This window comes from Corvus kubaryi, unplaced genomic scaffold (genome assembly GCF_017639235.1).
Source record: "Corvus kubaryi isolate FWS band 111438036 unplaced genomic scaffold, C.kubaryi_AGA036_p1.0 37354, whole genome shotgun sequence".
In the NCBI taxonomy this organism is placed as follows: Eukaryota; Metazoa; Chordata; class Aves; order Passeriformes; family Corvidae; genus Corvus; species Corvus kubaryi.
In genome coordinates, this window is record NW_024581116.1 from 3,384,632 (window position 1) to 3,411,660 (window position 27,029).

The window sequence follows — 27,029 nt, forward strand, 5'->3', positions numbered from 1 at the left end:
AGAACATGGAAGGGAAAGCAGAGGGGAGGCTGCCCTGTATAGGGCACCATCAAGAGCTGAGACAAAACCTCTGCCCCTCAGCAGAGCGTCCTCTGCCCATCCCACCCGCAGAAACCTGAGGTAGTTGCAGGCACCAAGCCGAGGAACTGAGAAATGGATTTTTTTATTTACATTACCATAATTTATCTGTAGCATAATGTTGAAATTGCCACTAGAAAAAGATTAGAACCATGTTTCCTGCTGGGTTTCCTCACTGCTCGGGGCCACACACGCGCAGCGTGTGCCATTAACCGTTGCAGAGCTCCCGTGCCCAGGGCAGGAAGGTGCTTGTGCATTGGCCTCTAGCTGCACCAAGATTTGCCAACCATCAAGAAAACAATCCCCTGCACCATTCAGTCATACCCTGTGGTTTGCTGCTGGTATATACCTGATTTCTGCTCTATTCTCATTGCCCTGGCTGATTTTTTCTTTGCATTTACCTTTTCGATCTAAGGCAATCAGCATTTTACATTATGAAAAATCCTGCAATCCTGTGGAAAACTTTCTCCCCTTCCTTCACCCCCCTTGCTGCCTGGAATTGTGTCTTTCTGACACCATAGACGGATTGGCATGCTAAAAGTATGTGTGTGTTTTCTTCTGATTTAATTGGATTTGCTTGTCTGAAATGTAATATGTTTGCTAATTCCATAAACGAGCTACTGTAACTAAAATCAGACACAGTTGCCCAAAAAAAAAAAAGCAAAAAAAAACCCCAACCAGATTGCATCTTTGTCCAAAAAGGATATTTCCATGCTTTAAGGGTGGTCTCCCTTCTCCCTTTAAAATGTTCTTTAATCACTGTGTGTCTTGGTTAACATCCCTGTTTTTACAGTATTCCTGTACGTTACATTCAGAGTTGGATAGGTGATATTTTAATACACATTATATTGTTTCGAGTGAAAGCAGTTTCATTTTCCCTGGATTCTTTACCCACTGTTGATTGAAGGATTGGAAGTTTTATACTGTGATCTGGCTAGTTGAGGGAAAAGATCTGCAGCCCAGGGTGGCTCTGAAAAAAACATTCTCAGAAAAGTCTCTGCGTTGTGCTTGTAGCACAACCCAACACTGAAATTTAAAACCATATTTCCATTTCCTTGTACTTGATGTGGGGCACCCAATTGTACTTATGTCCTGTGCTATTTCAGGGTCAAATGGAGGACGTAAAAAAATTGTGTAGGAAATCTCAACAAGGGGACAAATTTCCCTCCATAAAGATATGGTTGATTCTTTTCTGTATTCTGGAGGCTTCAATCACATTTTTGCTGTCTATCAACCGAAGGAATTCATGCAGCAGTCAGAGGCAAGCCTTATGCAACACGACAGGTGCTAATCTTCCAGGAAATTCATCCTACATCCCACCCATTAAGGGAATTTTATGTAAAAATGGTTTAATGTCTCTTTAAAGGTGTCAGCAAGCATGTGAGGACCACACAGCTTGGGTTCCACTGCAAGTAATGGAGTGAAATTGTCTGCATAATTATTTTGGTTGGATTGAGAATCTGCAGCCCTCTCTTGCTGCAGGAAATAAACCTCTGTTAAAACCATATGGCAGAATTCTCAGAAGAGACGTGAGTACAGGGCCACTTCTCTTTCACATCTCTAGGCAGAGCTGGAGAAAGTTGTTATGTTTGTGCATAATTAATCCCTCTTTTTCCTTGTGAGCAGACACAAAAATGTCATTTTTAGCATGTGTGAGGGTGCTGGTGTGTTTGTTTGCATACACACACACACACACACACACACACACACACACATACTCTTCCTTTCAGTGTACTGAAGCAGCAAGAATTGGGGCTGCCTTGGAACAAAATTAGAGCCATGGAAGGAATGTACCTTCATGTGTACACAGCAATCCTGCATAACTGAGAAACGCCATCAGAATGAGTTATGCTTAAATTTGGGATAAGCAACAGACTTTCAGAGACCACAGGCAATGGAAAGGATGTTACCTGGCTTTAAATGAGGCACTTAATGCACATGCAAAGTGAAATGCAAAGGGCAGGATTTAATTACAGTGCACCTTGGAGCTCAAGTCCTGTGAGGAGCAGCTGAGGGAGGTGGAGGAGCTCAGTCTGGAGAAAAGGAGGTTCAGGGGGAACCTTATTGCTCTCTACAACCATCTGACAGGAGGGTGCAGCCAGGTGGGGATCAGTCTTTTCTCCCAGGCAACCAGAGACAGGACAAGAGGACACAGTCTTAAGCTGTGCCGGGGGAGGTGTAGGCTGGACATTAGGAAGCATTTCTTCACAGAAAGGGTGATTGGGCATTGGAATGGGCTGCCCAGGGAGGTGATTGAATCACCGCTCCTCAAGGTGTTTAAGGAAAGACTGGATGTGGCACTTAGTGTCATGGTCTAGTAGACAAGGTGGTGCTAGGCCATAGTTTGGACTCAATGATCTCAAAGGTCTTTTCCAACCGAGTTGATTCTGTGATTCTGTAAATGCCAAGGAGTGAAAATCTCAGAGTTTGGTAGCGGTTCAGTTGTCTTAACTGCCAAGTGAACAAGCCGTGACCTTCACTTTAAGTTCACCAGCCACCGTGTGCATCTATTTATTTTAGTGAGGTTTTATATCCCAATCAACAAGAAAGCAAGAAACATAATCAAAATGTCAGCAAAACAGTAATACCAGCCATTCTTAGATGCTATCAAGAAACTTTATCACAAAAAAGCAAAACAGGAAAAAAGACTTTTCAGTCTCAAATCCAAATGATGTTTTGGAAGCAAATTACCCCCACACCTGGTGAGAGAGTGAGGGTAGGGATGGATGTCCTGTCCAAATGATGCCATGAAATATCAGTATGATGAAGAAGGGGGTGTATCTCACAAGACATGTAATTTTAAACCAGTGTCGTGTCAGAAATGCTGCCAGTTGCTGGGGGTTAGACTTGATGGCAGATAACCCTTAGCAGTAGTTTGGCCATCTAAATCCGTCAGAGATTAGAAATTGGATTCAGTGTAATTTAATGTTGGTCCTTTGATGAAAGGGGATTGTTAGCATGTGGAATCTTTTGTCAAGGGAGGAATAACTTATATTTGTATCAAAACTGGTCAAGGATAGGAACACTGACAGCCAAACTCCCTTCTGCTGCCAAAAGGAGAATAATCCCATGGGCCCTGTGGGAAGCTGGAATGAAAGGACAAGGAATGATCCATCCTACCTGGAGAAGAGTTAAAAACCAGATTTCTTCCTTTTTCATAGTGCTGAGCTCTCTGCAGACTTTTAGTGAAAAAATACCTTTCTTTTTTTAAGCTTTGACTTCCTCAGAGTTTGTGTTGAAGCTGGAAAAAGTTTTCCATCCGTCTTTTCTGTTGTTGCCTTTTTACTTCATTTAAATTGGTTAAGACAGATGAGTTTTGCTTATTAAAAAAAACCAAGGCAAGGCACCACTAGAAGATATCCAATTTCTTCAACATCACCAGGGCTGCTTGCTTTACTTTTCTTGGACAAAAGGGAAGAGCACTTTGCGTTCTATTTTCCGACATTCTTTGATGGAATAAAATAATCAGGGTTGAACTTAAAGAAGAAGGAAACTCTCCTATATGAGTGTTGTCCTCTAATCCAATGGCTGGAGTGTGCCTTATTTTCTTTGTGTAAAAAAAGCAAACAGTGGGGCTAAAAGGTAGTCTAGAGAGCTCGTGTCTAAATTCCATAACTGAGGATCAAGTTTTGTCCCTGCAGAGACAAAACTGTAACCATTACAGTGGAAGCAGTTGTATTATTCCTTAAAATGAGTCATATGACATTAAAAACAAAGCAAATACTAAAATTCGAATCTGTACAAGCTGTAAAGTCTTTAGGGCCAGGCTGTCTCCCACTGAAGATGGTGGCAAAGCCTCTGTTCATGGCTCTGGCAGATGTCTTGGGCCCCAGACAATCCCATTTTTCCAATTGTAGGCTCATACATTTTTATCCTCTGAATCAAATGAGGATTTGCCACCCGCACAATAAAACCCAAAGAAAGAAACTTGCTTTAAATAGAACGGGCTATTGAGGTGATATTAATAGCAAGGGGATGATGAGTATTTCCAGAATTTAAGTACTTCAATGTTATTTCTGCCTGCTTTAGGAGAGCAGAATAAAATATCCTTGCCACTCTTGCATTGCAGGGATGGTTTCCACTGGTGCTCTGTAGCGGGTGTCCAAACTTAATGTCCCACCAAAATATTAATAAAATAGAAATTATTCAAAACACCTGCCAGTGATGATCCAATATGTTCTAACATCTTTCCAAGTTGGAAGTGCATATATATATATATATATATGTATATGGCTGTATGCGCTAATGTACATCTTTGAAAGCCACCAGCTACACAGCAGCACATTTGGACAACTTGTGTCTTTTATAACTAGGCATTTACAGCTTCTCTTTCTTGGATTTTCCATTTTTTCCAGAAGATTGCACCCACAGCGTCATAGAATCACAGACTGGTTTGGGTTGGAAGGGACCTTAAAGATCATCTCATTCCAACACTCTGCCATGGGCAGGGACACCTTCCACTATCCCAGGTTTCTCCAAGCCTTGTCCAACCTGGCCTTGGACACTTCCAGGGATGGGGCAGTCACAGCTTCTCTGGGCAACCTGTGCCAGGGCCTTACCACTCTCATAGGAAATAATTTCTTCCTAAAATATAATCTAAATCTCCTCTCTTTCAGTTTAAAGCCATTCCCCTTTGTCCTATCACTCCAGACCCTCGTCTAAAGTCCCTTTCCAGTCATGCCCAAGCAGAATCCTGTTTATCAGTAAGATACTGAAGTAGTTACAGCAGGGTCAAAGTAACACCTGTGAGCTATAATCTACTTTCAAAAATCCAGTTGGGGGAGGATTGTGCAGGTCAGGGGCCTGGTGACAAGTCAGTGGTTTCCTTGTTTCATATGCTGTGTCCTGTCCGGTGACCAAAAGTTATTACTCTCTGAGTTCCCCTGGTGTGTGGGCAAGGGAGACTCATGAATTCATAAATAAAACCCAGGTCCTTCTTGGCTTGATCTCCTCTGCCATGCTTTGAGGACACCCCCATTTTCTACTTGATCTCATATGGCTGGGAGCAGTAGAAGAGGTACTTGGGGCTTCTGTGGGATGAGCTCCTGAGGAGCTCCCTGCAGGAGCAGCCAGAGCTGTCAGAGGGCACATCTTTCCTGCAGTAGCCGCAGCCTTTCCCAGGCTTTTCCCGGTGTTCATCCACGCCGTTCTCCGCTCTGTGAATGGCATCACCCGCTGCTTGTGTTGGCTACCCTCCAGCTCCGCCTCACAGGCGCATCCCCCCACCGCCCGCATTCCTGGGGATTTGTTACCTTCTGGTAGCCAAACGCGCAGGCAACCGGGGCAGGGGGTGAGATTTATTCTCCAGAACTCTGTTTTCCTATTGTTTTTAAGTTCATGGGAGGCTCCCTGTCACTAAACAAACTTTAACGACTGTCGGCAGAAGGGTCGGCCCCCTGCCAGAGCCCTTCACAAAAATCTCACATTCCTCTCGGCCGAATACAGTTGTGTCACTCCCCTCCCTTCTGCCCCCCTGGGGATTTTGTAGGATCGCCCCTGAGCAGGTTGAACACCTGTCTGAGACACTGAATTAGCGACCTGCAGAGCCCATAAGGACAGGCTTAACTTTGGCCAGCAACGTGCATCTCAGGATTTTTGGGCATGATGCTAATAAACAGCTGGTCTGGGGTAGAGGCAGCCATCCTTAGGGCTCAGGGGGTTGGTGTGAGATGAATGTATGCAGGGATGGAGCTTCTGTAGCAAGGATGGGATTTGGGTTTGTGTAGCTCACAGCAGAATGGAGCTTTACTTTCTTTTCCATCCAAAAAAAAAAAAAAAAAACCAAAAAAAAAAAAAAAACAAACAAAAAAAAAAAAAAAAACCAACCCCGCCAGAAAAACCCAACAGAGATAATTATGAATTAAGCACTTTCAGGAAGAAATAATGTAAGTAATGAGGCTGTCTTGTTGGAAAATCCCAGGATTTTATAGCCCACTGCATTAAGGAGTTCCCTACACTCTCCTAGAAGACATAGCTTGTCCAAAACCTTTCCTTCTGTGTTTATTGTTTGGGTGTTTTCCCCAAGAAGTTTGTCATTTTGGTGTCTCTTGTTCTTCACACTGGCATGGAGAGAAGTTTTAACAAGAGAATGGCCAGGGCTACTCTCTGTGGGACCATCTGTCTTTGAGTGACCAGCAGACACACAAATAAGAAAGTAACAACCAAAACCAATCATGGATTAGGATCTGGACCTTTGCTGGGGGTTGCAGGAATACTCTCAAGAACTGAGTGTGAAATTCTAGTTTTACTTCGTTGTGTCTCCCTCAAAAACTATAGTGGAACCTCAGAGTTCTGCTCTCTATATTAATGGTGAAATCAATCTTGTAATATCCACTGTGAGGCAAAGAAATGATAATTATTCTGAAGTTAGAGCTGTAGGAAACCATGGCACAGAGGGTTTAAGACCAGCATTTCCAAACCCCCCATGGTTTCTCTGTAGTCAGGAATATCTGAGCAGACACTGCCTGCATTTTGCTGTGCCCTTTCATGGCAGCTCGAGGTCCTGAGCTCTTTGCAGCATCAGGCCCTCAGTTAGCAGGAGCTGCTGACTGCATGTACTCATGTTCCAAGTATTGTGTACGTGACTTCACCAAGCACAGACAATCACTCAGCCCCAGAACAGTAGGGCTAAAAGAAACCTCAGGCAACCTAGTCCATTTTTCCTTAGAGGAAGTATTAGATATACTTAGATCATCACTGACATCTGTCCAAATTTTTAAATCCTCCAGTACTGAGCCTTCCACTTACTTACAAGTCTGGAGTTTGTGGGGTTTTTTTCCTTTATACTTAAAAAGGAGTTTGCTAATACTGTACATTAATCTCTTAAATCTCCTCTACCTCAGCTGAAGGCAGCTTTTTCTTGTGCTGTTCTCAGCTGACACAGAGATCAATTGATTATCATTTTCTGTAGAAAACACTTTATTCTTATCATGTCCTTTCCTGCTTGTCTCTTTTCTAGACTAAACAAATGCATTTCCTTCAACTTTTCCATGTTGCTCATGCTTTCTAAATCTGTTATCGCTCCCGTTGCTCCTCTCTGGATTCTCTCTCATCTGTCTGCATCTTTCTTAGAGGGTGGTGTCCCACCCTGGATAAAGCAGTCCAGCTGATGTCTCACCACTTCTGAGCAGCCTGTAATAGATACCTTCTATGTCTTTTGTACAATATGACCGTTAATCTTTCCCAGAAATGAATTTACTTCACTTTTTTGAAAAAAACCAAAATGCCATTATTGACTCACATTGAACTTGCAACTCCCCACCACCCCCAGATCTCCCTCTGCAGTGCTGCTGGTTAATAAGTTTGTCATTGTGGTGCATTTGGCTTCTTGCTCCAAAGTGTAACACAAAGCACTTAATTCTTACTTGCATGTCATCTTACTAATGATGTGTCAAGTACAATTTCTCTTCCATGCTAAGTTTGTTCTGAATTCTGACCCATTTCTCCAAGTCTGGAAGGCTCCATCCTACTGGACATCATCTAAAGATTTTATAATCATGCTTTCTATTGCATCATCCAAGTTATTAAAGAAAGTATTAGCTATTAATTGGCTGAAGATGCATAAAACACTTTCCATTTCAATATCAGTAGTGATAGTCAGCAGGCAACCTTGTAACACCTAACCCCCATCCATTCATCCTCTATGGCTGAATGGGCTGGAAGGGACCTTAAAGACCATCTTGTTCCAGCACCCTGCCATGGGCAGGAACACCTTCCACTAGACCAGGTTGTCCCAAGCCCTGGTTTGGAACACTTCCAGGGATGAAGCAGCCACAGCTTCTCTGGGCAACCTTTTCTAGTATCTCACCACCCCCACAGCAAATAATTTCTTCATAATATCTAATCTAAACCTATGCTTTTTCCTTCTCACAAAGACCTGAAAGCAGAGGTTAATCCATCTCAGCCCTCGACTGAGCCGGAAATGCCCCTGCTGCATTGGCAGGGAAAGGTGGAGCGTAACAAGGGGTTAAAAACTGCGACTCACCTGCAGGATTGTTGGCAGCATCTTCGGGCCAACATTTCTTCTCTTAAGCCCAGCTACAGTGTTTATGTGCTGCTTAAGGCTGTCCTTCTTCAGAACTTGCACATCGTGTAGGTGCTTGTGCAAGAGCTCTGAGTACACAGAAAGTTGAATCCCTCCTGCAGCATGAAAGTTGCCCCAATAACCCACTCATTGCCAGCAGCACCAGACTCTTTACACACTTGAAAGGAAAAATAAGAGCAAAGAATAGTGTTAAGTGTAATTTTTGTTGGGAAACCACCAATTCCTTATACCTTTCAGGAGGAAGAAAGGGAGACATCCATCAAACTGTCATTACAAACTTGATGCCACAAACCTAAGCTCATGGAGCCGCCAGGAATCTGTAAAACTTTTAAAGGATACGCCTGTTTTTGACATTCAAAATAAAAAATCTTTATAGATTTTTGTGGAAAACACTGATGGGCCAGCAGCTAAATGGCATTTTTCAACAGTCAGACAGACTCCACACAAACTGAATAGATGTCCAGTTTTAGAAGGACAGGTAATTACTTTCTGTGCTATGCCCAGGAACAGAAAATACTTGGCCTGTTTTACTTACTGAGTAGGAAAAGATGTTTGAGGGTGGTTGGTTGGGTGGTTTTTTTTCCCTAAAGGCTGCTACATCCTGGCTTCTGACTCCATATAGCCTGAGTGTAGGTGCCCTTTATATAACAATATCTTGATACTACTCAAAATACTTGGCTCTGCAAGCAGGGGAGTGGAATGCAGTACAAACACTTTAACAGGTCTGAGGGTGAGTAAACTCCAGTAGTTTTGGAAGGAGAGGACGGAGTTTTCAGTGTACGTCTCTCCCTTACTTGGCATTTGCCGACAATAAGAACACAAGGATTAACATAGTAGACTCCGTTTATTACACTTGGGTGGATAAAGCAATTATCTGTCTATCACAGCTGTAGTAAATTGTGCAACAGCATTAACATGGGTGGATACGTGGATAAATGCTACTCTGCCACAGAGGGTGCTGATACACAAGATAATCCTTCAAGCTGAACTTGTAAAGACTGTTTTCTTTCAGAGTTTAGATCATGTTACCCACCAGTGTAGATTGAAATGGCATCTTTTTTTATTTTTTAACCACGTTTTCAGGTTTCTTTAGCCATCTGAATTGTATTAGCAAGGTTATTTTAGAAATATCCCGCTTTATTCAAGTTTAAACAGTCTGCTTAAAAACTGCTGCATGGATATAAACACAGTAGTTTTCTAACACAGCAAAACAATCTGTTGAAAGATAGAGAGCAAACACACACACATCCATCCATTATTGCTTAACTGTTGTGTCTTCCATGCCTGAATTCCCTCTGTAACCGCAGCGTTCAGTGTGCAGTGCGCTCCTGGTTTTGGGGGTGTAAAACAAAACCAGAAATTAAAATGCACCTAATGATTTCTAGAGAGCTGAGCAGCATCAGAGAGCTCTACACCAGATTTAAACTAAGCGCCTTAAGTCTGGTTTAATGGCAGTGTTTACATCATCCCCCTGCTTCTCATTCTCTTAAAGTAATCAGGTTTTGAAAGTGTTGAGAAAACCATCCCCTCCTGCCAGCTGGAGGGAAGCCAGCTCAAGGACATTTTTTTTCTCTCTCCACCTTTGCCCCCTTCTTCACTATGATCTTTACTGCCTGGTGCTGCAGCAAGGAAGCACCAAAAATTGGTGGGATCTTTGCAGGATAGCTAGCTTTTTGGAGGAGAAAAGACCTTACTCCTCAAAGATTTTTCTGGGTTCATGTGGATGATAAATCAGAATGAGGAGCTCTTGAGCTTTTCGGGACTGCCCTTGCTCTCCCTCATCCCTGTTTCTGCTAAAAAAAGGGGGAGGAGGAGGGGGAGAGTGTAACAGATACCAGCATGCAAAGGGAGCTAAGGCAGGGACCAAGACTTGCGTGACAGTCTCTGTTTATATGAGTAGTCTTTAATGTCTCCAAGAGGCCATGCCAGCAATGTTTAGCTGGTTTCCTGGCACACATGAACACAGATTCCTTTATGTTCATGAAGGATGGATAAAGGTGAAGGCAGAGCATCGTGGCACAAGGGGGTCCCACCTGCTCCTTCCCTGACCTGGCCAGTTTGGGCTGATACTCCTATGGGGTGTTGCTCAACTTTGCAGAACAAGCTTCAAAATCCTAATCAGAATTCAAAAGCTTTTCAAAAAGAAAAGAGAAAGGAACAATGCCAGCACTGCAGCAAGGGGAGACCTGGCTCATCCACCTGGAGTACAGGGTCAGAGCAGCGGGCTGCAACTCTGGGATGAGTTGGAGGGTAGGAGGAAAATGGTGCAAGGGCAAACCCACTCAAGCTCTTTCTGGCTCAGCCTGTCCTTTTTCTCAAAGCACCATTTCGGTTTCATTTGTTAAATCTTCTGATTTTTCTGCTTTAACACACCTTTCCCTGTGCAGTGTCTGGCCAGCTCGGCCCCTGACACCTGCCCCCATCAGTCCCTTGTCTGACAGATGAGCAGCCTGGAGCCCTGCTCCAAGGAGGCATTTTTCAACTCTGTATAGAGAAATTCAGTGAGCAGGAGGCTCCTTTGCAGCTGTTGCAGTTTGCTGAAAACCCCTGACCTCTGGGTCTATCTTTCAGCTGGATCCATGCTCTTCACAGCCCCCAGCTGAATTTTAAAACACACTTTGTATCCTCAAAAGATTTAGTCATTCCAATGGGTGCTACGAGGCACAGGTTACACCCCCACGGGTCATTTCTTCTCACCCTTCCTGTCCCTTCCTCCTGCCAACCTGCTCTTTTTGTCCTATGCTGGGCAGGCTGCCCACGGGATGAGCTGAGAGGACATTCCCTTTGCTCCCAGTAAATCAGTGGGGAGATGATCAACACCAGAGGTGCTCCACAGGCTTGGCCTCAGCGCTGAGGTGCCAACCTCCCCCTGCCTTGGCTCACCCTGGGTAGGAGCCACAGCTCTGGGAAGATGGCAATGTCACTGTTTCCCCCAGGATCTAGATCTGGCCCTTTTGGACCCATACCTGTGGTCAGGGAAGAGGAGCTCATTAGGATTTTTGCAAATGGATACACATTAGGTCTGTTTCATAGGAACCGAGCCCCTCCACAGAATGCATTCCCCTGTCTTTATTTATTTCCATTTCTCTGCAGTTGTTTCAGGTACTGGCCTCAGCTGCTTTGGGTAAAAAAAATTGCCTTTTTTACGAACAAAAAGAGACAGGGGCTTGTTTTCTGCCTGCGCCTGAGTGACTCCTGTTGTCACTAACAGGGCTCTGTGTACAGTCGGGAGAATAACCTCCCAGTCTAATGCAAACTGGTGCCCTCAGCTATTTAAAAAACAAACTTTTTTTTTTTCTCCATTGAGTGAATTAACTACAGTTACTGCACCTATGTAGCTCCTTGTTCTATGAACTATAAGAACCTTTCCTATGCACAGCTTATGGCCTAATTATGTAATTATGTCTCTTGGGTGGATTATATTTTTCTTCTCATAATTGTCTCTTTACCCAAGAGACTGGAAGGGTTCCAAGCTTTCCCCTTTCCTGGGCAAAAATTGTTTGGCTCTTGTGTTTTGGGTTTTTTCCCTTGGACTTTGGATTGGTTGCATTCAGTAGGACTGGGTGGGGAGAAACCAGCCCTGGATGGCTATTTGTCGCAAGACAAGGGACACAAGAGGGACCCTCATGACTTTCTTCGGAGGTTTTTTTCCTTGCAAAGTGCTGATGTGAATCTTCTGTGCTTCTGGTTTATGGCTCCCTTATTTTTACCTCCAGTGGATAGACTGACACTACTTTGGAGTGACATCTTGCTGCAGTAAAGTATTGTCTGAAATTTGTAACAGAACAATGAATATGTTTGCTTCATGCTGAATGCTCAGCATTATTCAGTCCCTGCATAACAGCTGCTAGGAAGCCTTAGGCTCAGGTCTCAAGTCCTTTCCTGGCATAAATGTGGGTCCCTTGACTTCAGCTTTATCAGCCTGTAGCTGAATTCATCCCAGCCCATATCAGTATCTTCCAGTTACACCTCATCCATGGGACCAAATGGGATGAAATGCAGGTAGGCCTGCAAAGACAATTTAGGGAGAATTTGTGATGAAATTCAGAGGACAGGTAGCTTGTATTTTTTGTGGTGTGAAATTGTCTTCTACAATGTGTATGCAGAAGTGTACACACTAGAATGTACACTAGAATGCTGCTGGTGTTCCAGTGTTAAAAGAGACAAATCAGAGTGTTTGTCTCAAAGATATACAGGGTTAGTAGGAAAAAATGTGCCCACTCTTTACCTTTTTAGAGCACTTCACCTTTGGAGAACAGTGGGAATAATCAAAATTTGGGTTCTTGATCTCTCTTGTGTTTCTCTTGGAGTCAAGAGGCAGAGGTGCACAGGCTACAAAGTCACAGGTCATGAACTAGGTGATTCTTCTTCTTTCTGCCACCCGTTAACCTGAAGGAAACTCCATTTTCCATTGGGTTCACTGAATCCAGAGCTGTAGAAATCCTTGCTTACTAGCCCTGGTGTTCAAAGAATTTTGTTTGCCTTTTCCAGCTGTAGTCACTCCACGGAATGACTCTGAACTTCACTATCTGGTACAGAGTGCACTCCTGACATAGAGCAAACAGAAGCCATGCTGGCATTTCTCAATGGGTCATCATCCTCCATTCTGCTTGGGATGTCCCAGAAAATGTACCTCCAGCAGGTGACAACCCAGGCTCTTACTGCCATGACCTTTCTGCCTTCCCTTGGCTCTTTTTGTGGAGTCACCTGACTCCCACGATACTTCTCCTTGTTAAGGCAAAACCAGAAAAAGATAGAGCTGGGTGATGACTGAAAATAGCTAACCCAGTGGAGAGTCATAAAAGCATCTGCTGAAAATCTGGTAACCAGATCTCCTTGGTACCAGGAAAAAAAAAAAAACACACAAAAAAGCTGGTGGGTGGTGTACACGGTACAAAGAAAGGGAGTCCCTGAGTGTCAGCATCTGGCAGGGCCACGTGTAGCATAATCTGATTAGTTTTCAGTTCCACACCCACAAGCTGAAAGATAAAAATGCACACTCCTCCTCCCTGAGGAGGTAAAAATCTTCAAGCATCAACACCACATTTACATTCTGCAAGTCAGCCTCTTCCACAGCCCGATTTACATCTTGCCTTCTCCAGCAGAGCGGTGGAAGTTCAGTGATGAGAGACGAGCTCACGTCCCTTCCCGGTTACCACATCCAGCAGATTCGAGATTGACTTGCTTTGATCTGGGAGACAGTCCTTTGCTTAGTTTAAACTGAAATGATTAAGCTGGAGATGAAGACTCCTCACATCTTCTGCCATGCCTGGGATGTGATAATTGAACATCAGCTTCCCTGGGCCACATGAACATGTTCTGAGGCTGTGCTGGGCTGGCGAGCAGAAGCAGCAGCACAGGCACTGACTGGCTGGCTGCAGTTTTCATGACCTTATTGCACTCTCTCAGTACTGTTTTCTGGTTTAATTCATGTAAAATGGCCAAAATTGGCACCGGAGAGGATTAATGACAATGCTTCTGTCTCCAGAAACTTATACTCAGGTTGGTGTTTGGCTTGAAACAGCTGAGTAGTGGTGAAAGATCAGAATATTTCCTGTTATTTTGGAGTGAGCACTGGATTTCTGATATCCAGCTTGTTTTGTACTCTGCCAGCAGACAAATAAGAACAGCTTGTTTAGCTATTGGCTATGAACTCTCAATTTTTCTAATTTCTTTCCCATCTTCTCACCTGTGACCTGATCTGTTCCAGTGGCCATTGGGTCTCATCCTTAGTCAGAGATTCATGGGTCAGCTTCCATTTTTTTTGACCACATTTCACATCCAAGACTGTTTATGTCCATAAGCATTTTTTTTCCCTCTAAGCCCAATCCATTCTACAAATTCATCTCTGTAACAGAGCAACAGGCACTAAATGCAGTGTTGCAGGCATTGGGATAGCTGTAACACTATTTTATTCTACTCTTCACATAGTTTTTATATTGCTTTTTAATGTACTCACTGCTGCAGCAGATCATGGATTGTCCCTCAGCTATCCGCACTTGCTACCCTAATCTTTTTTCCTGAAATAAAATTATGCCTCAGTACTGAGACTGAGGAATACAGCTTTTCTTAGCACGCTCCCCTGGGATCAGGAATTTCTCTGTCAACGGGCACATATATCAATGAGAGATGAAAAGCAGCTTGTGGAATGAGTTTTAAACATGTATCACATGTTTCATTGCTGCTGCTTATGTGCTACTCAGAAGGTCTTTTTTGAGTGTTTTCAGCCCATACCTCATGGCTCCTCCATACTTAACAGGATTTTTTTTTTCTGCACAGAAATCAAGGCAGGAGATTTATTTAAGTTGCCCACACGCCTTTGTGAGCACCTCCTGAATACAAAGGTTTTGTTGAGTTTCCTGCTTACTTTCAGTGTGAACACGTCTGAGCCTTTATCATAGCAGAGTAACCCATAGTGTGCAAAGCTGTGATGTCATCTTGTCTCCCTGGGACATTTCACTGGGGGACTGTAGCTCCTTCTGTGGATCCCTTTGTCACAACATGACTCCATGTTACAACTCTAAATTTTAAATGTCCAGAAGGGGAAGGCAAGTCTTGATTTGGCCCCTTGCTGGTTTCTGGGGACTTGCAGTTCCATTGATGCCTGGGGTCTTCCAGATGTGCATAGAGCTCTCTTTTCCCTATTTTTTTTGGGGGGGAGGGGAAGGGGGGAGAGTGGTAACACCCAAACTCACACATCTATAGATCATTTCAATTCAACCAGATGTGGAAATCTTTTTTCTTCTTTCTGTACCCCCCTTCTCCTTTTTTTCCCCTCTTCTTTTTTTTTTCCTTTTTTTCCTCCTGCCTATCCTAAAGTGCTCTGCTATCCAGAGCTCTGCTATAATACATGTAATTAAGTATAAACTCTTTTCTAACAAAGCTAACTAACATTTCTAACAATTAAAATTTTAAAAAATTTTACTTATTTTCAAAAATAAAGTATGACCAAACAGGACATGATGAAAACAAGGATGGGGGTTATCTGGCACAGGTTAGTGCAGTAGTGGTGGTAACCTATGTAATAAGTGTTCATTGAGTTTTCTGAAGACAGTTGAAATAGATTGTACACTAGTTTGTTAGTGATTCTTTAGTTATAAAGGGTATTATATGAACATAGCACAGGGTTTTTTCTACAAAAATTCTAAATAAGATTCACTTTGGGGGTGGATTCATTTGCAGCTAAAATCAACCTTGATGTGTGAGACCAGAGATGGGCTGATCATGTTTGCCTTATTTTGTGCCCTCTTGAATTTCACAGAATCCCAGAATGGTTTGGGTTGAAAGGGGCCTTAAAGATCATCTCGTTCCAATCCCCTGCCATGGGCAGAGACATCTTCCACTAGACCAGGTTGCTCAATTTGCAAAAGCATGATTAGGAATGAGCAGAACAGAAAAAGGGAGGGGAAGGAGATGCCCTTAAAAAACAGAGTGGAAAATATGACTGGCAAAGAGAAAAGCAAATACATAAAAATTGTGGAGCAAAAGAAGATGGAGAAATCCCAAGAGAATACTGACTGCATGTGTATGTGAAAGTAGTTTCTTCAGATTTAGCAGCACCCAGTTTCTACAAGTTTTAGTTTAAATAGATTGAGAATATAATGCTAAGGAGTATAGCTTGGATGTGACCCTGTTAATTAAGCTGCTATTATGGAGTTTTTACAAGCCCACCGAAAATCAATCCCCATTTAAAGTGATTGATGCCTTCCTTCTGAAGAGAGTAGCCACGCATGTCAGCTCTAACATGGAGCAGCACCTTCTCCTTAAGGAGAAGGCTCCTGCCTACCCCATGCTTTTAGACTGAGTCATTACAGGGGAGAAAACCCAGACTTCAAAGCACCAAATTATGGGCCAACTAACAAATTTTTTTAAATTGCTAGAGAAGTTTCTCCAAAGTTAAATTCCATCAAGTTTCCCCTCATCTCCCAACCTGAATCCTTCTCTGTCTAGAGCTATGATTTCTCTGAATCCAGTTTGGATTTATTTAGTTTGGATATTGCATTGCCTATGCGTCATGTTGGCACTGTGGTACCAATTAGATGGTGTGAACCCATGTACTCAGTACTCTGGTGAGAATTACTACTAAAAAACATTTTTTTTAGCAGTGGCAGCCTGATAGTTCAATCCCAAGATTTGGTGGCCTCATTTCTGCTTCTAAAATAAATTAAACAGTGTTGGAATTGGTTCTATGGCCCAAAGACTAATGGGACAATCGTCTCATGCCTGCAGAGCTGAACCATTGTAAGCTCCAGACAGATGGCTGTGTTCACACTGAGGGACAACATGGATTATCTCAAGCCACTGGTGATTATTTGGAAGGGTTCAAGCCCAAACCTTACCAGGGACCATTCCTATTGTTAAAAGCATTAAGATATCCTATCCAGTTATTGCTTGTGCCAGTGGCCCTGCACTGCTTAGAGGGATGGAGGCAGACGTGGTTCTGGGTTGCAGTCAAGGGCCCCCTTTCAGCTCTGCCAGAGGCTTTTTGTGTGACCTTGATCTGTAACTTAGGGTAAGCGTCATTCCATTTAACGTTGACTAATGGTGAGGGTGTCTAATTAAACCAGTCATGTGTGCTCCCTCTCTGATCAGAGAAGGAAGAGAAAGTAAATTCAGGAGGTGAATCATGCCATTTTAAGGCAAGTGTCAGAGACAAATGAGATGAATTGCCCTCTGGAAGTAGCTATTTCTTTCCATTAACCAAAGAGGAAATCTACATTAGAAGAGTTTAGACTAGATGCCTGATTTATGAATGGCTGAAGTTAAGTAAAATTAATCCTGTCCTTAATCTCTATACATGCCTGTTTCTCTGTGTGCTGAATGATAGAAATAACACCTTCTGCGCCTCACATTCGAGAGCATCATTGGACAAGGAGCTTCCTTTGGAAAGAAATTAAACCTAGGAGTAAAAATACAACCATTAGAGAAGCAAAGCCTTTGCTCTTGATACAACTCAATGACAACATGAACAGGACCATTGGGGGCATTCTGGTGCTTTTGCTGTTTTTCCCCTTTATATTGTGACAGCAAGACACCCCTAAATGAGTGTTCCAAATATGTCCAGGAGCAGCTGGCTTGTTTTAGGTGATTGCAGTAGGAGCACTGAGGAAGGCTGACCATGCAAGGGTGTGTAGGGCCCAGTCCTGGCCAGCAGCCTTGGAGGCTTTCCTTGTGTACTGCTCTTCTCAACTGACTTTTTGGAAAATCTCACGGAGGAATGAAAGCTAATGACTGACTATGACAGAGTTAAAGAAAAAAAAAAATAAGGGGAGAAGAAAAGCTTTCATTTTCTTAGCAAAAATCCACAACATATAAACCAGGCACGGAGTAATTGTCCCAGTTGCTAAGTTGTATGTACATATGAGGCTTGCTTCTGGAAGGGAAAATTTGCCTCTCTAACTACCCTGGGTAGTTAAAGCAGCAAAAGAAAAAAAAAAGACAAAAAAAGACAAAAATGACCTTGTGTGGGTGTCCTGAGAAGTGCTTATTTTGATCCAAATTGTAACATGTTACCCCTGTATGGGCACAGTTGTGCTCGATAAGGCTTTCACCAGTGCAACCATGTCCAAAACACAAGCCCCTCACAATGTTTCTGTGTTATTGGGGGTAACTGAGATACCTGAAGATCCATTAAATCTAATAACAGGTCCTTAAAGACCACTTTGGGGTTTTTTGGGGATGTGTTAAATTACTAAATCTTGTTATTAACGCTTTTATTTTATGATTTGCTGTTTCCAGGGCACAGACAGAAGCTTGATGACTCTAAACCTAGTTTGTTCTCTGAACGCCTCAGTGATTTAGGGCGCATTCCTCATCCCAGTATGAGAGTAGGGGTCCCGACCCAGAGCCCACGGCCCTCTCTGAACTCTGCACCAAGTCCTTTTAATCCACAAGGACAGAGTCAGATTACAGGTAAGAGACAGAACCATAGGTTTGACTTGCACAGGCATTGGTAGTAATTGCTTATGGATATTTGTGTCTCAGCTGCAGTCAAAGAGGCTGTTACAAAGTGGGGGATGTTCTCCAAGCAAAGCTAGGTGGGAAGTGGATTTTGCTATAGTGCTTGAAGCTGAAAATGTCTTTTTTTTTTTTTTTTTTTAAATATCTTTTTGCCATAAATCTAAAATAGTCAATCCAGGTCATTTGAGTAGGGATCTGGTGAAATTCTAAATGCCATGCTGCTCTGCCTTCTCCGTGTTGCGATAGTACATATTAGAGTATAATAGAATGAACATTTTTATTCAGCCTTGTTATTTTGCACTCATGTTAAGGGAAGCAGCCAGCACTTGATGGTCTTTTTACTGGGATAATAATACAATCTTCTCACATGGTGGTTTCCTTCCACCACCAGTGCTGACCACGGTTACAATAAATGAACTGGGTTATGGAGAAATCTCCAAAGGTTGCTCATGAGGGTTGTATGCAACATTTATGATTGCATGCTGAGAGACAGATTTCATTGTGCTGAGAGAAATCATAAAGAACCCACCATGTGTCACAGATTAGAAGGCTGAAATAAGATGTTTAACTGCAGCTATGCCAGAAGTTTGCAGCAAAACTGTGAAGCCTACAAAATAAACCAATGTTGTTTTTTTTCTGAAGTCAGAGCTGGTTAAATTTTTCAAAATAATTTCAAAGCAACTTCTACCTAACTTTGGGCATTTCTAGATTCTAAATTTGTGCTGACATGTTTGTTTCTATCCAGGATGTGAAGAGGTGTTACCCCTGACCAATTGTTAGAACTGTTGGAGAACTTCACCTAGATGCAAGTCTGTCAACAAAGCTCTTGGCTCAATTCCCTAGACCAATTTAATACTCAATTCTGCTGCTACAGTTGCATCCACAGCAGAGGTCTTTGCCAGTATTATACACCAGCATTCCTTTCCTGGTAAAGCACTCCTAGTAGAGACATAGTCTTTGAGTCAACCTAGGAAGATTTCTAGTTTCATGTTTCAAGTGGTTTTGACATGATACCAGCTGAAACTTAGCGGTTTTAACAAAGTGTTGTGGCTTTCTTCTTCTTTCTTTTCCTTCTTTTTTTAAGTTTAACCAGTTTATTAATTTGCAGTAAGAAAGAGAAGTAAGTGATTTAGTTTGAACCCAAAGCACTCAAGGAATTGCAACAAAAAAATTGTTCCCATGAGCTGTGGCAAAGTTCTCCGAGATCTAGAAGTCTAACTAAAATGTTTATAATATATTAAATATGTTGATTGTACCCATTACATGGTACTTTCTGCCCCCCAGCTTCCAGTTTCTTTGGCCAGGCTTCGTGTTTTGTTCATTGGACATGTGAATTCAGGGTTCTTGTGTATACCATTTTCTGGGTAAGAGCTGCCGAACTAAAACACAGTATTTTTTTCTAACCAATTCTTCTGTCTGGCAGTATTTGTAGACATAGTTCCCAAGAAAGCAGGGGGGAAATCCAGGCTGTAAGCAGGTTTTTTTTTTTTCCTTCTTCCTTGTGCCTCCATAGTTTACCTATTGTGCAACACTATATCTAGGAACGAAAGAGGGTGAAATTCTTCCTGACCCCATCCGGCGATCAGCTTATGCCCTGAAGCACAAGAACTGAGATCCCCTTGTAATTTTCTTCCTAACTAAGTGTAACCTCATATGCTGCTCTCCTTCACATAAATGCCTCCTGTAGAAAATGTTCTGCTGGCTTTGATTAATAGACTACTTCTCTGCCTCGTTATGAGGCAGCAGCAGCATTTACAGATCTGGGAGGTGAAAACTTCAGATGAGCTTTCAATAAGCCTGACTGGAAACAAAGCTGTGTGGCATTCCCTGCCTTCTCTGCAAATTTAAGTCAGCAGTTCAAAGCACCAGCTGAGACTTCATCAAGAGAGGGAAGATGCAGTGCTGGTAGGGCAGAGGGAAGTGAGCTGAGCCAAGGGAGGCAGGCTGGATTTCCCATCTCTCATGGATTACGTGCTTTTATTGTTGGATAAACTCAAGGTCATGCGATACATTAGAATCCCAAATTGCTCTCATTTCACCCAAAATGGTGAGGAGTCTGTAGTGAATAAATGGTCTGATGCAGTATTTGTGATGTTATTTCTCACCCTTGCCTCCTCCTCAGTTTAGAAAAGTCCAACAGCCAGCTCTCCATTTGCTCTCTGGTGGCCATCCCATTTAAAAAGGTGATTGATGTGAGCATGTTACATGGATGCAAGCTCTGGGAATTGCACTAGCTTCCCACCAGGCTTTTTGGTGCTCTTTGAGACCTTGACTGTAATCTGTAAAGCTCAGCATGCTCTGATGTTCCACCAAAGTGCTGGGATGCTTTTTTGCAGGCAGTCCCTATTCTGGGATTCTTCTTGTGGGATGAATGGATACTCTTCGCTACACAAACCATGTCAGTGAGAGACAAAGGTGATGCCATGGACAAGGCACACTTTGATCAGGTGTTGAGTGGGAAATTGCTGAACATCCCCCTGTTTGGTGTGGTGGTGGGGAGTGAGGTGTTTGGGCTGTGCTCTGACACCAGTTTCTGTGCTGTGGTGGAATACTCAGAATGCCACTGGCTTCTTGACATAAGCACTGCCTTGGGTATGCATTAAAAGGGGAATAGACGCTTCTCTGAAAAACAGGATTTTTTTATTACCTTTATTGGAATTAACCAAGCATTCCTTTAGAAATGCTGTGATTTCATTATCTCTTTACCTAGTTATTATTTAGGGAAATAATGAATTCCTAATAACTTGAACAGTAAATACTGGTTTCCTACACAAAATCCATATTATTGCTAGTAAGCACATAAATGTTTTGCTTTATTCCACTAGAGGTCTTGCATAACTATTGCATGATTAAACAGACATATTATTTAAAGCCTGGCTGACCCACACCTGAGTCTGAAAGAACTCAGCACTTTGGGGTTCACTCTTATATTTCTTTTCTCTGTCTAGGTTGTGTTTATTTTCCTGAAGTATCAGAGTACAGGTTGAACAAATCACAGCTCAGTCCTTAACCTACCACAGGACCGGGCTGTGGCAGGACAAGGCACAGAGTTTGCCTTATTCAACGTGGCATTTTAACTAGGATTCAGCAAAAGCTACATCGAAGGGTGATTAAAAAACAAATGGTCCAATAAGCAGCTGCCTTTGCTGAGGCAGTGCAGATCCAATTTGAACCCTGCTTGCTGCCCATAAATCAGGAATCCTGTCCATTCACATTTGGTTACTGGTATATTTGCTTTTTTATTTTTTTCCCCTTTCCCTAACGGGCTCATGCAACTTGCTCATGTATCCAATTGCATTCCTGTTCAGACACTGAGCTGTTGCATCAGTGTTCCAGTATGAGACAACAAAAACTTGTTTTTCTAAGATGCAACTGGTGAGGATTAGCTTCTGTAGGCCGGGAAAAGCTGTGGGTGTAATGGCAGGAATGTGGTCGGTGTGAGGACCCCATCACCTGGGCTGCAGGGAAAGCAAAGTGGGAGTTAAGTGAGGTTTCATGCTCCATCACCAGTGTGGCGCTGGCTGATCTATAGGCAACCTGTGACTTTCATCATTGAAATAACAGCCCTCAAAGGCAGGTCCTGTGAAACCTTTTTTTCCCCCGTTTCCTCTTCCCCCTCTCCACGCACTTCAGGGTTCTTACGCTTCCATTTCTTATCATTTTTTAAGCAGATCTAAGGTCTTCAAAGCTGGCTTAAGGAAGGTAGGGAGGGGATACATCTTCACTGGCAGACAGGGACTGATTCAGGGACAGTGTAAACTGAATCCGCAGCCTGCTCTATTTTATGCAAATTGTTTGCATCCTCTGGTTGACTGGCAAGTTGCCATTGTGGACCTCAATTTCATAAAGTTTGTGTCCCTCCTATTATTCTTTTAACTTTATTTCCCCCATCCCCCTTTTAAAACTTAGCTGCCCTCCTGGCATGATTTGTTGAGTTGATCTTTTTTTTTGTATTTCAAAAATGTGACTGTTGGAGGGATGGGAGGAGAAATGGGCTTAGAGCTTCTTCAGGCCAAAATCTGGTCTCAATTACTTTTCTGTACATTGGGGTGTAACCCCACTGGATTTGACTTTGTTGATTGAACTGGACAATTCAGATGAAGCCCTGGGCTTTCAAAGATACCCATGAAAGAGTTAGAGAAGAGAAAAAAGTTGCATTTTGCTGTTGTTGTTTTGCTGAGGGGGTTGGTGTTACAACAATAGTTGGGTTACTCATGCAGAAAGTCATCTTGGCTTTGTTAAGATCAGAAGTGAGGATATTTGCTCTAAGTGTTTACCAAAGATAGCTCCAGACAGTTTGTTTTTTACTGTTGGCAGTAGCACTAATCCAACCAGCAGCAACCAGCACTAGAGCTGATGGCTGGGTTTAAATGAGAGTATGATGCATGTGATGTCTGGGTGTTATAGACAGTACACTGAGGAGCTGCCAGCCTGTGATCATGCTCTAGTTATGTAACTCAGCTTGGAAAACGGGGAATTGGTTTTTCTCCTATAGAAAATTAGTGTGCTTCACAGTCCAATGCCAAAGTATTGGAAAAACTTGTTCTTTGGGGATATTTGCAGGTTTTTTCTTCTCTCCATTGACACTTCAGAACATGGAAGGTGTCCCTCCCCATGTCAGGGGGATTGGAACTAGATGATCTTTAAGGTCCCTTCTGACCCAAACAGTTGTATGATCCTATGATGATTTCTGCTGGAAGAAGAGAAGTTGTGATACTGGAGAGCCAATGTCACTGGTGGGAGAATGGGTCACTAGACAGGCTTTTTCATTCTTTCCTTTTTAATTTTAGTTTTATGTGGTGCATCTAATCTTGGACTAATTTTTAAGGACTCTTATTGTCCATTAAGCATCAATATCCACAGTCCATTTGACATAATCAGTCAGAGACAATAAAGGTCAAGAAGCCTGCATATCTCCTGTGACTATAAATGTGACAGCAAAACCTAGACACAGAATAATATGCAATACTCAGTATTTCCTGCTTTGTCGAGGTTCACCTGGAAGTGCAAACAGGATGGAACTGTTTGCGCATTAGTTTAGGCCTCGCCCAGCTGATTTGTTTCAGCTGAACTGTGCCCAGGCTGTCTCAGCATACCCACGATATGCCTGCTGTGAAGGAATACGCTGAGAGCTGCACTTCCCCTCACACCCATGCAGGCATAAGAAATGTTTACAAAAGGAGGACTGCTCTTAGTAATCACTCCAAAGTGTTCGAGTGCAAATACCAGCTCAGAGTGGCCCTCTGACTTCTTCACTGTAGTTGAATGCTCTGTTAGCCCTTCCCTATGTCTGCAATATGGAAATGTGGGGGGCTTTCTCCTGGGCAGTTCATTTTATTTTTATATTAAGTATTTTTCCTTGTTCTGGAGGGATTCCTTTAGGGAGGAATCCACATGCACTCTGCCTCAGCGCTTTAAGGTTTCTCATCTGTTCTGGGCTTTTTGTGATGGGGAAGATGTGCCGTGCCTGCAGAGCATGTGGTGTTTTGGGTCCCTGTGGACACATGGGAGCCCACCAGCCAGAGCCAGTAGGGAAGCTGGTCTGTGGTGTAGGAGGCCAAGAAAAACCTCTCACAAATCACCTCATAGCTTCTTCCCCAATAGTATGTGTTAAATAGTCATCCCACCCCTTCTGGGCCAGAACAAGGAGGAGGTGACCCTCCTAAGGGCCTCATCATGTTTGCCTCAGAAGTATCCATGTGGATCTGCCCTGGAAGCACTGTTGTGGCAGCTGGCACATCCCTATCATGCCTCCAGCACCCTCCTTCCCCCAGGATGTTTGGTTGTGTGTGGGACCAGAAGAGATGGTATGGTGAGTCTCAGTGGCTGAAGTCACTGCTTTAGCACCATTGCAAAGACCATCTCCTGGTGGGACCAGAGGGTGCCACAGGAACAGGATGTCTACCTTCAGGGCCTATTGGAGGCAGCTTTGGGCTCTTCCTCGTGGCATTTTTCACTGCGGATTGGGCAATGCTGCTGAGCAGTGATGTTTGCCCTGTGGGCTCACAGGTCACCTTTGACTTGGCAAGGTGATGGTGTTTCACCACCCTCTTCTCTCACATCCATGCAAACCTTGACCTCCACCAGGCAGCAAGGGTTGGCTTTAGGGCATTTGCTCTGGGATCTGGTAAAACTTGTATCTTCACTTTCCGGTTGCCTAACGGGTCAAAAATATCTCAAGACAGTCAGCCCCTGGGCAAAATTTCCCACCCTGCCTCGACCATGACCTCAGCCATGCCTTTGTGTGGAGGAATTGTAGTAACCCTCTGGCCTGACATACTGTGACCTTCTCCTCAGTCACTGAGCTCTGATGAATCATCTAATGTTCAATTTGGTTAAAGATTTTCCTCTTCATTATTTCCTATTCCCCGGGAAGACTGATGTATTTAAGGTAGCTGTTGCAAGAATATATGATATGTTTTGGGGTCAAGTGATGGTCCATCCAGCCCCTTATCCTGCTTCTCACAGTGCAGTATGTGATACTGTTTTGAAATAGCACATGAGCCTTAGAAAAACCACTTTTTGCTATTTGTCATTCTTGTGTCCACACAGACATTCACAGTTGTTGGATTAAGGGTGTTAAGTGTAAAACCAAGTCTAGCATGGGTATTCAAAGTGGTTAGAGTGCCAGAGGTGCTCAAGGACTTCTTGTGCCATGAGGATTGCACTAGCAGGAGTGCCATGAGCCTCCAGAAAGGCACGTCTTTTTCTGAAATTTCCACCATCTTAGACCAAACTTATGTAAAAATATCCTCTGCTATGATTTTTTTCCCAGTCTTTACCTGCTATGTTATTTCCTCCTAGCATTGGAGCTGACCTAAACCTAAAACTTCAAGGGACTCTGTTTTCGATTCAGAAGTAGAGATTGAAAAGCTCCTGGAGTTTGAAGGATCTTGGATTTGAGATTGTGCTCCTAACACACCATTAATTTTAAGATTGTTTTCCCAGCTAGCCTAGGCTTTCTGTTCCCAGTTGAAGATCATTTACCATTGACTGAATGGTGAATTATCGTAGTGGAATGAGGCAGAGAAATATGTCAATATCAGATGTAACAATGAGCAGTCAGTCAGATTTGAACCTGTGCCAATCTATACAACCCTGGCCTTGAAATTGTTAAAACAAAGAAGTTCATTACATTTAATGATCAAGTGTCCTTTGGATTTCTGAGAAGTTTATGTTAACCATTTATATTACTCAGCTCTAATATACATGGCAAACTCCAGGAAAATCCTCTTAAAATTAAGTTGGAAGGTTGTTTTTTATATATATATCTATATGGTTATTTTGCTTCAAGGAAGTATCTGCTTTCCAGACATCTCTTCAAACAAATCATGTCTGAAGAGAAATAATAAACAAGAAGTAGCTGAAGCTACAAGGTTTTGCTGTGTGGAAAAGCAGGGAAAGGAGTTAAAAAAAGAAAAAAAAAGTTGAATTTCCTGAAAAAGAGCCTTTTCTTATGACATGTGGCTGTCACATTGCTGTCTTCAAAGCAGGGCTTTAGCACAGTGTTTTGATAGAGCAGGTTCTCCAAACTGAATGGACTTGGTGTGCTTCCCTGAAAATACTGGGCAGGATTTGAAGGGATGTTCTACAATTTCTATGAGCTGGTTCAGAGATAGTTTTCTGTTTATTGTGCAGTGCCCAAAACAAACTTTGGGGTTGAAAGTGTATTGCTTTTATTGATGTAAAGAAATAAAAATCATAATTTATGAGGTATTCAGTGGCATCTTTATCATCAGATATTAACTGAGAGTAAATAGTTTATAAATCCAAACATAAGTGAGCAAATCTAGGTCTCTTTCCACCAGTGCTTCAGCAAAAATTAAGCTGTGTTTATCCTTAAAATCGTTTCCTCCTTAAAATCATTTTGATGTTGCAAATACATCAAAAGTTATCATTAGCTTCCGATAGTTATACCAAACCATTTGGTTTCATATTTTGTAATTGAGGGGACTGTAGGTAATTGGGCCAGCATCCAAATGTGACATTTTTTGATGGATGCTGATAAGAATAATGACATTTTTCTCCTTGGCTAGTATTTTCAGCACTGAAAACAGGATTGTGTGATGTTTGAACTGGATAACAGCTTGACAGCTGTGCCAAGTGCTGACTGTAGAGTCTCCCCACCTCTGAAGGAAACAGCCTTAGGGTGTGCCAGGGAGATATAGATTGGATCTTATGAAAATTTTCTTCACTCAGAAGTTGTTCAGGCTTTGGAACAGGCTGCCCAGGGAAGTGGTGGAGTCGCTATCCTTGGAAGTGTTCAAAAAACATGTAGCTGTGGAGCTTAGGGACATGGTTTAGTGGTGGACCTGGCAGTGCTGGGTTAATGGTTGGACTCAATGGTCTTAGAGGTCTTTTCCAACCTTAATGATTCTATGATTCCATGAAGTCCACTTCCTAAGATCAGACCTGGGGCTCATCCTTGCTGTCTGCTTCTCTTTCTGATTCTTTGAGGACTGGCAACTCTTGCTATAGCATGTTGGAAGAGAGACACCAGGAGTTTGCAGCACAACTTCTAGATTTTTAAAACCCTGCTCTCTGGTCTGTTCATTTCCCACAGAAATTATTCTGAGGAGGGAAAAGTACAGAGAGAGACTTGAAAGGGTTGAGTCGTTGAGGAGCAAGTTGTGTTTCATTGCATTCTCATTCCTCATAGCACTGATGTGTGTATGTTCAGTAATCCCACTTCTTTCAATTAGGCTGTTGATACCTTAAAATTTTTCTTCCTTTTAAAAAAAATTTCTCTTTTTCTTTTTTTTTTTTTGATTTTTTTCCCCCTAGACCCCAGGCAGGCGCAGTCATCCCCGCCATGGTCCTATGACCAGTCTTACCCATCCTACTTGAGCCAGATGACTTCACCGTCCATTCACTCCACAACTCCCCTGTCCTCCACTCGAGGCACAGGACTTCCAGCCATTACCGATGTGCCCAGACGCCTCTCAGG

General features: G+C 42.9%; 1 protein-coding gene across 6 annotated transcripts in view; it reads left to right on the plus strand.

The window, feature by feature from the left end:
- The window catches only part of RUNX2 (RUNX family transcription factor 2), a 215,683-nt gene that overhangs the window by 95,646 nt on the left and 93,008 nt on the right, over positions 1–27,029 (plus strand). For 3 of the 6 annotated variants that reach the window (XM_042032801.1, XM_042032802.1, XM_042032800.1), the window contains 2 exons: positions 17,861–18,034; positions 26,867–27,028. In XM_042032801.1, the coding sequence (XP_041888735.1) occupies positions 17,861–18,034; positions 26,867–27,028 (336 nt within the window). The remainder of the gene's footprint in view (positions 1–17,860; positions 18,035–26,866; position 27,029) is intronic. The other 3 variants (XM_042032803.1, XM_042032805.1, XM_042032804.1) reach the window with 2 other exon arrangements.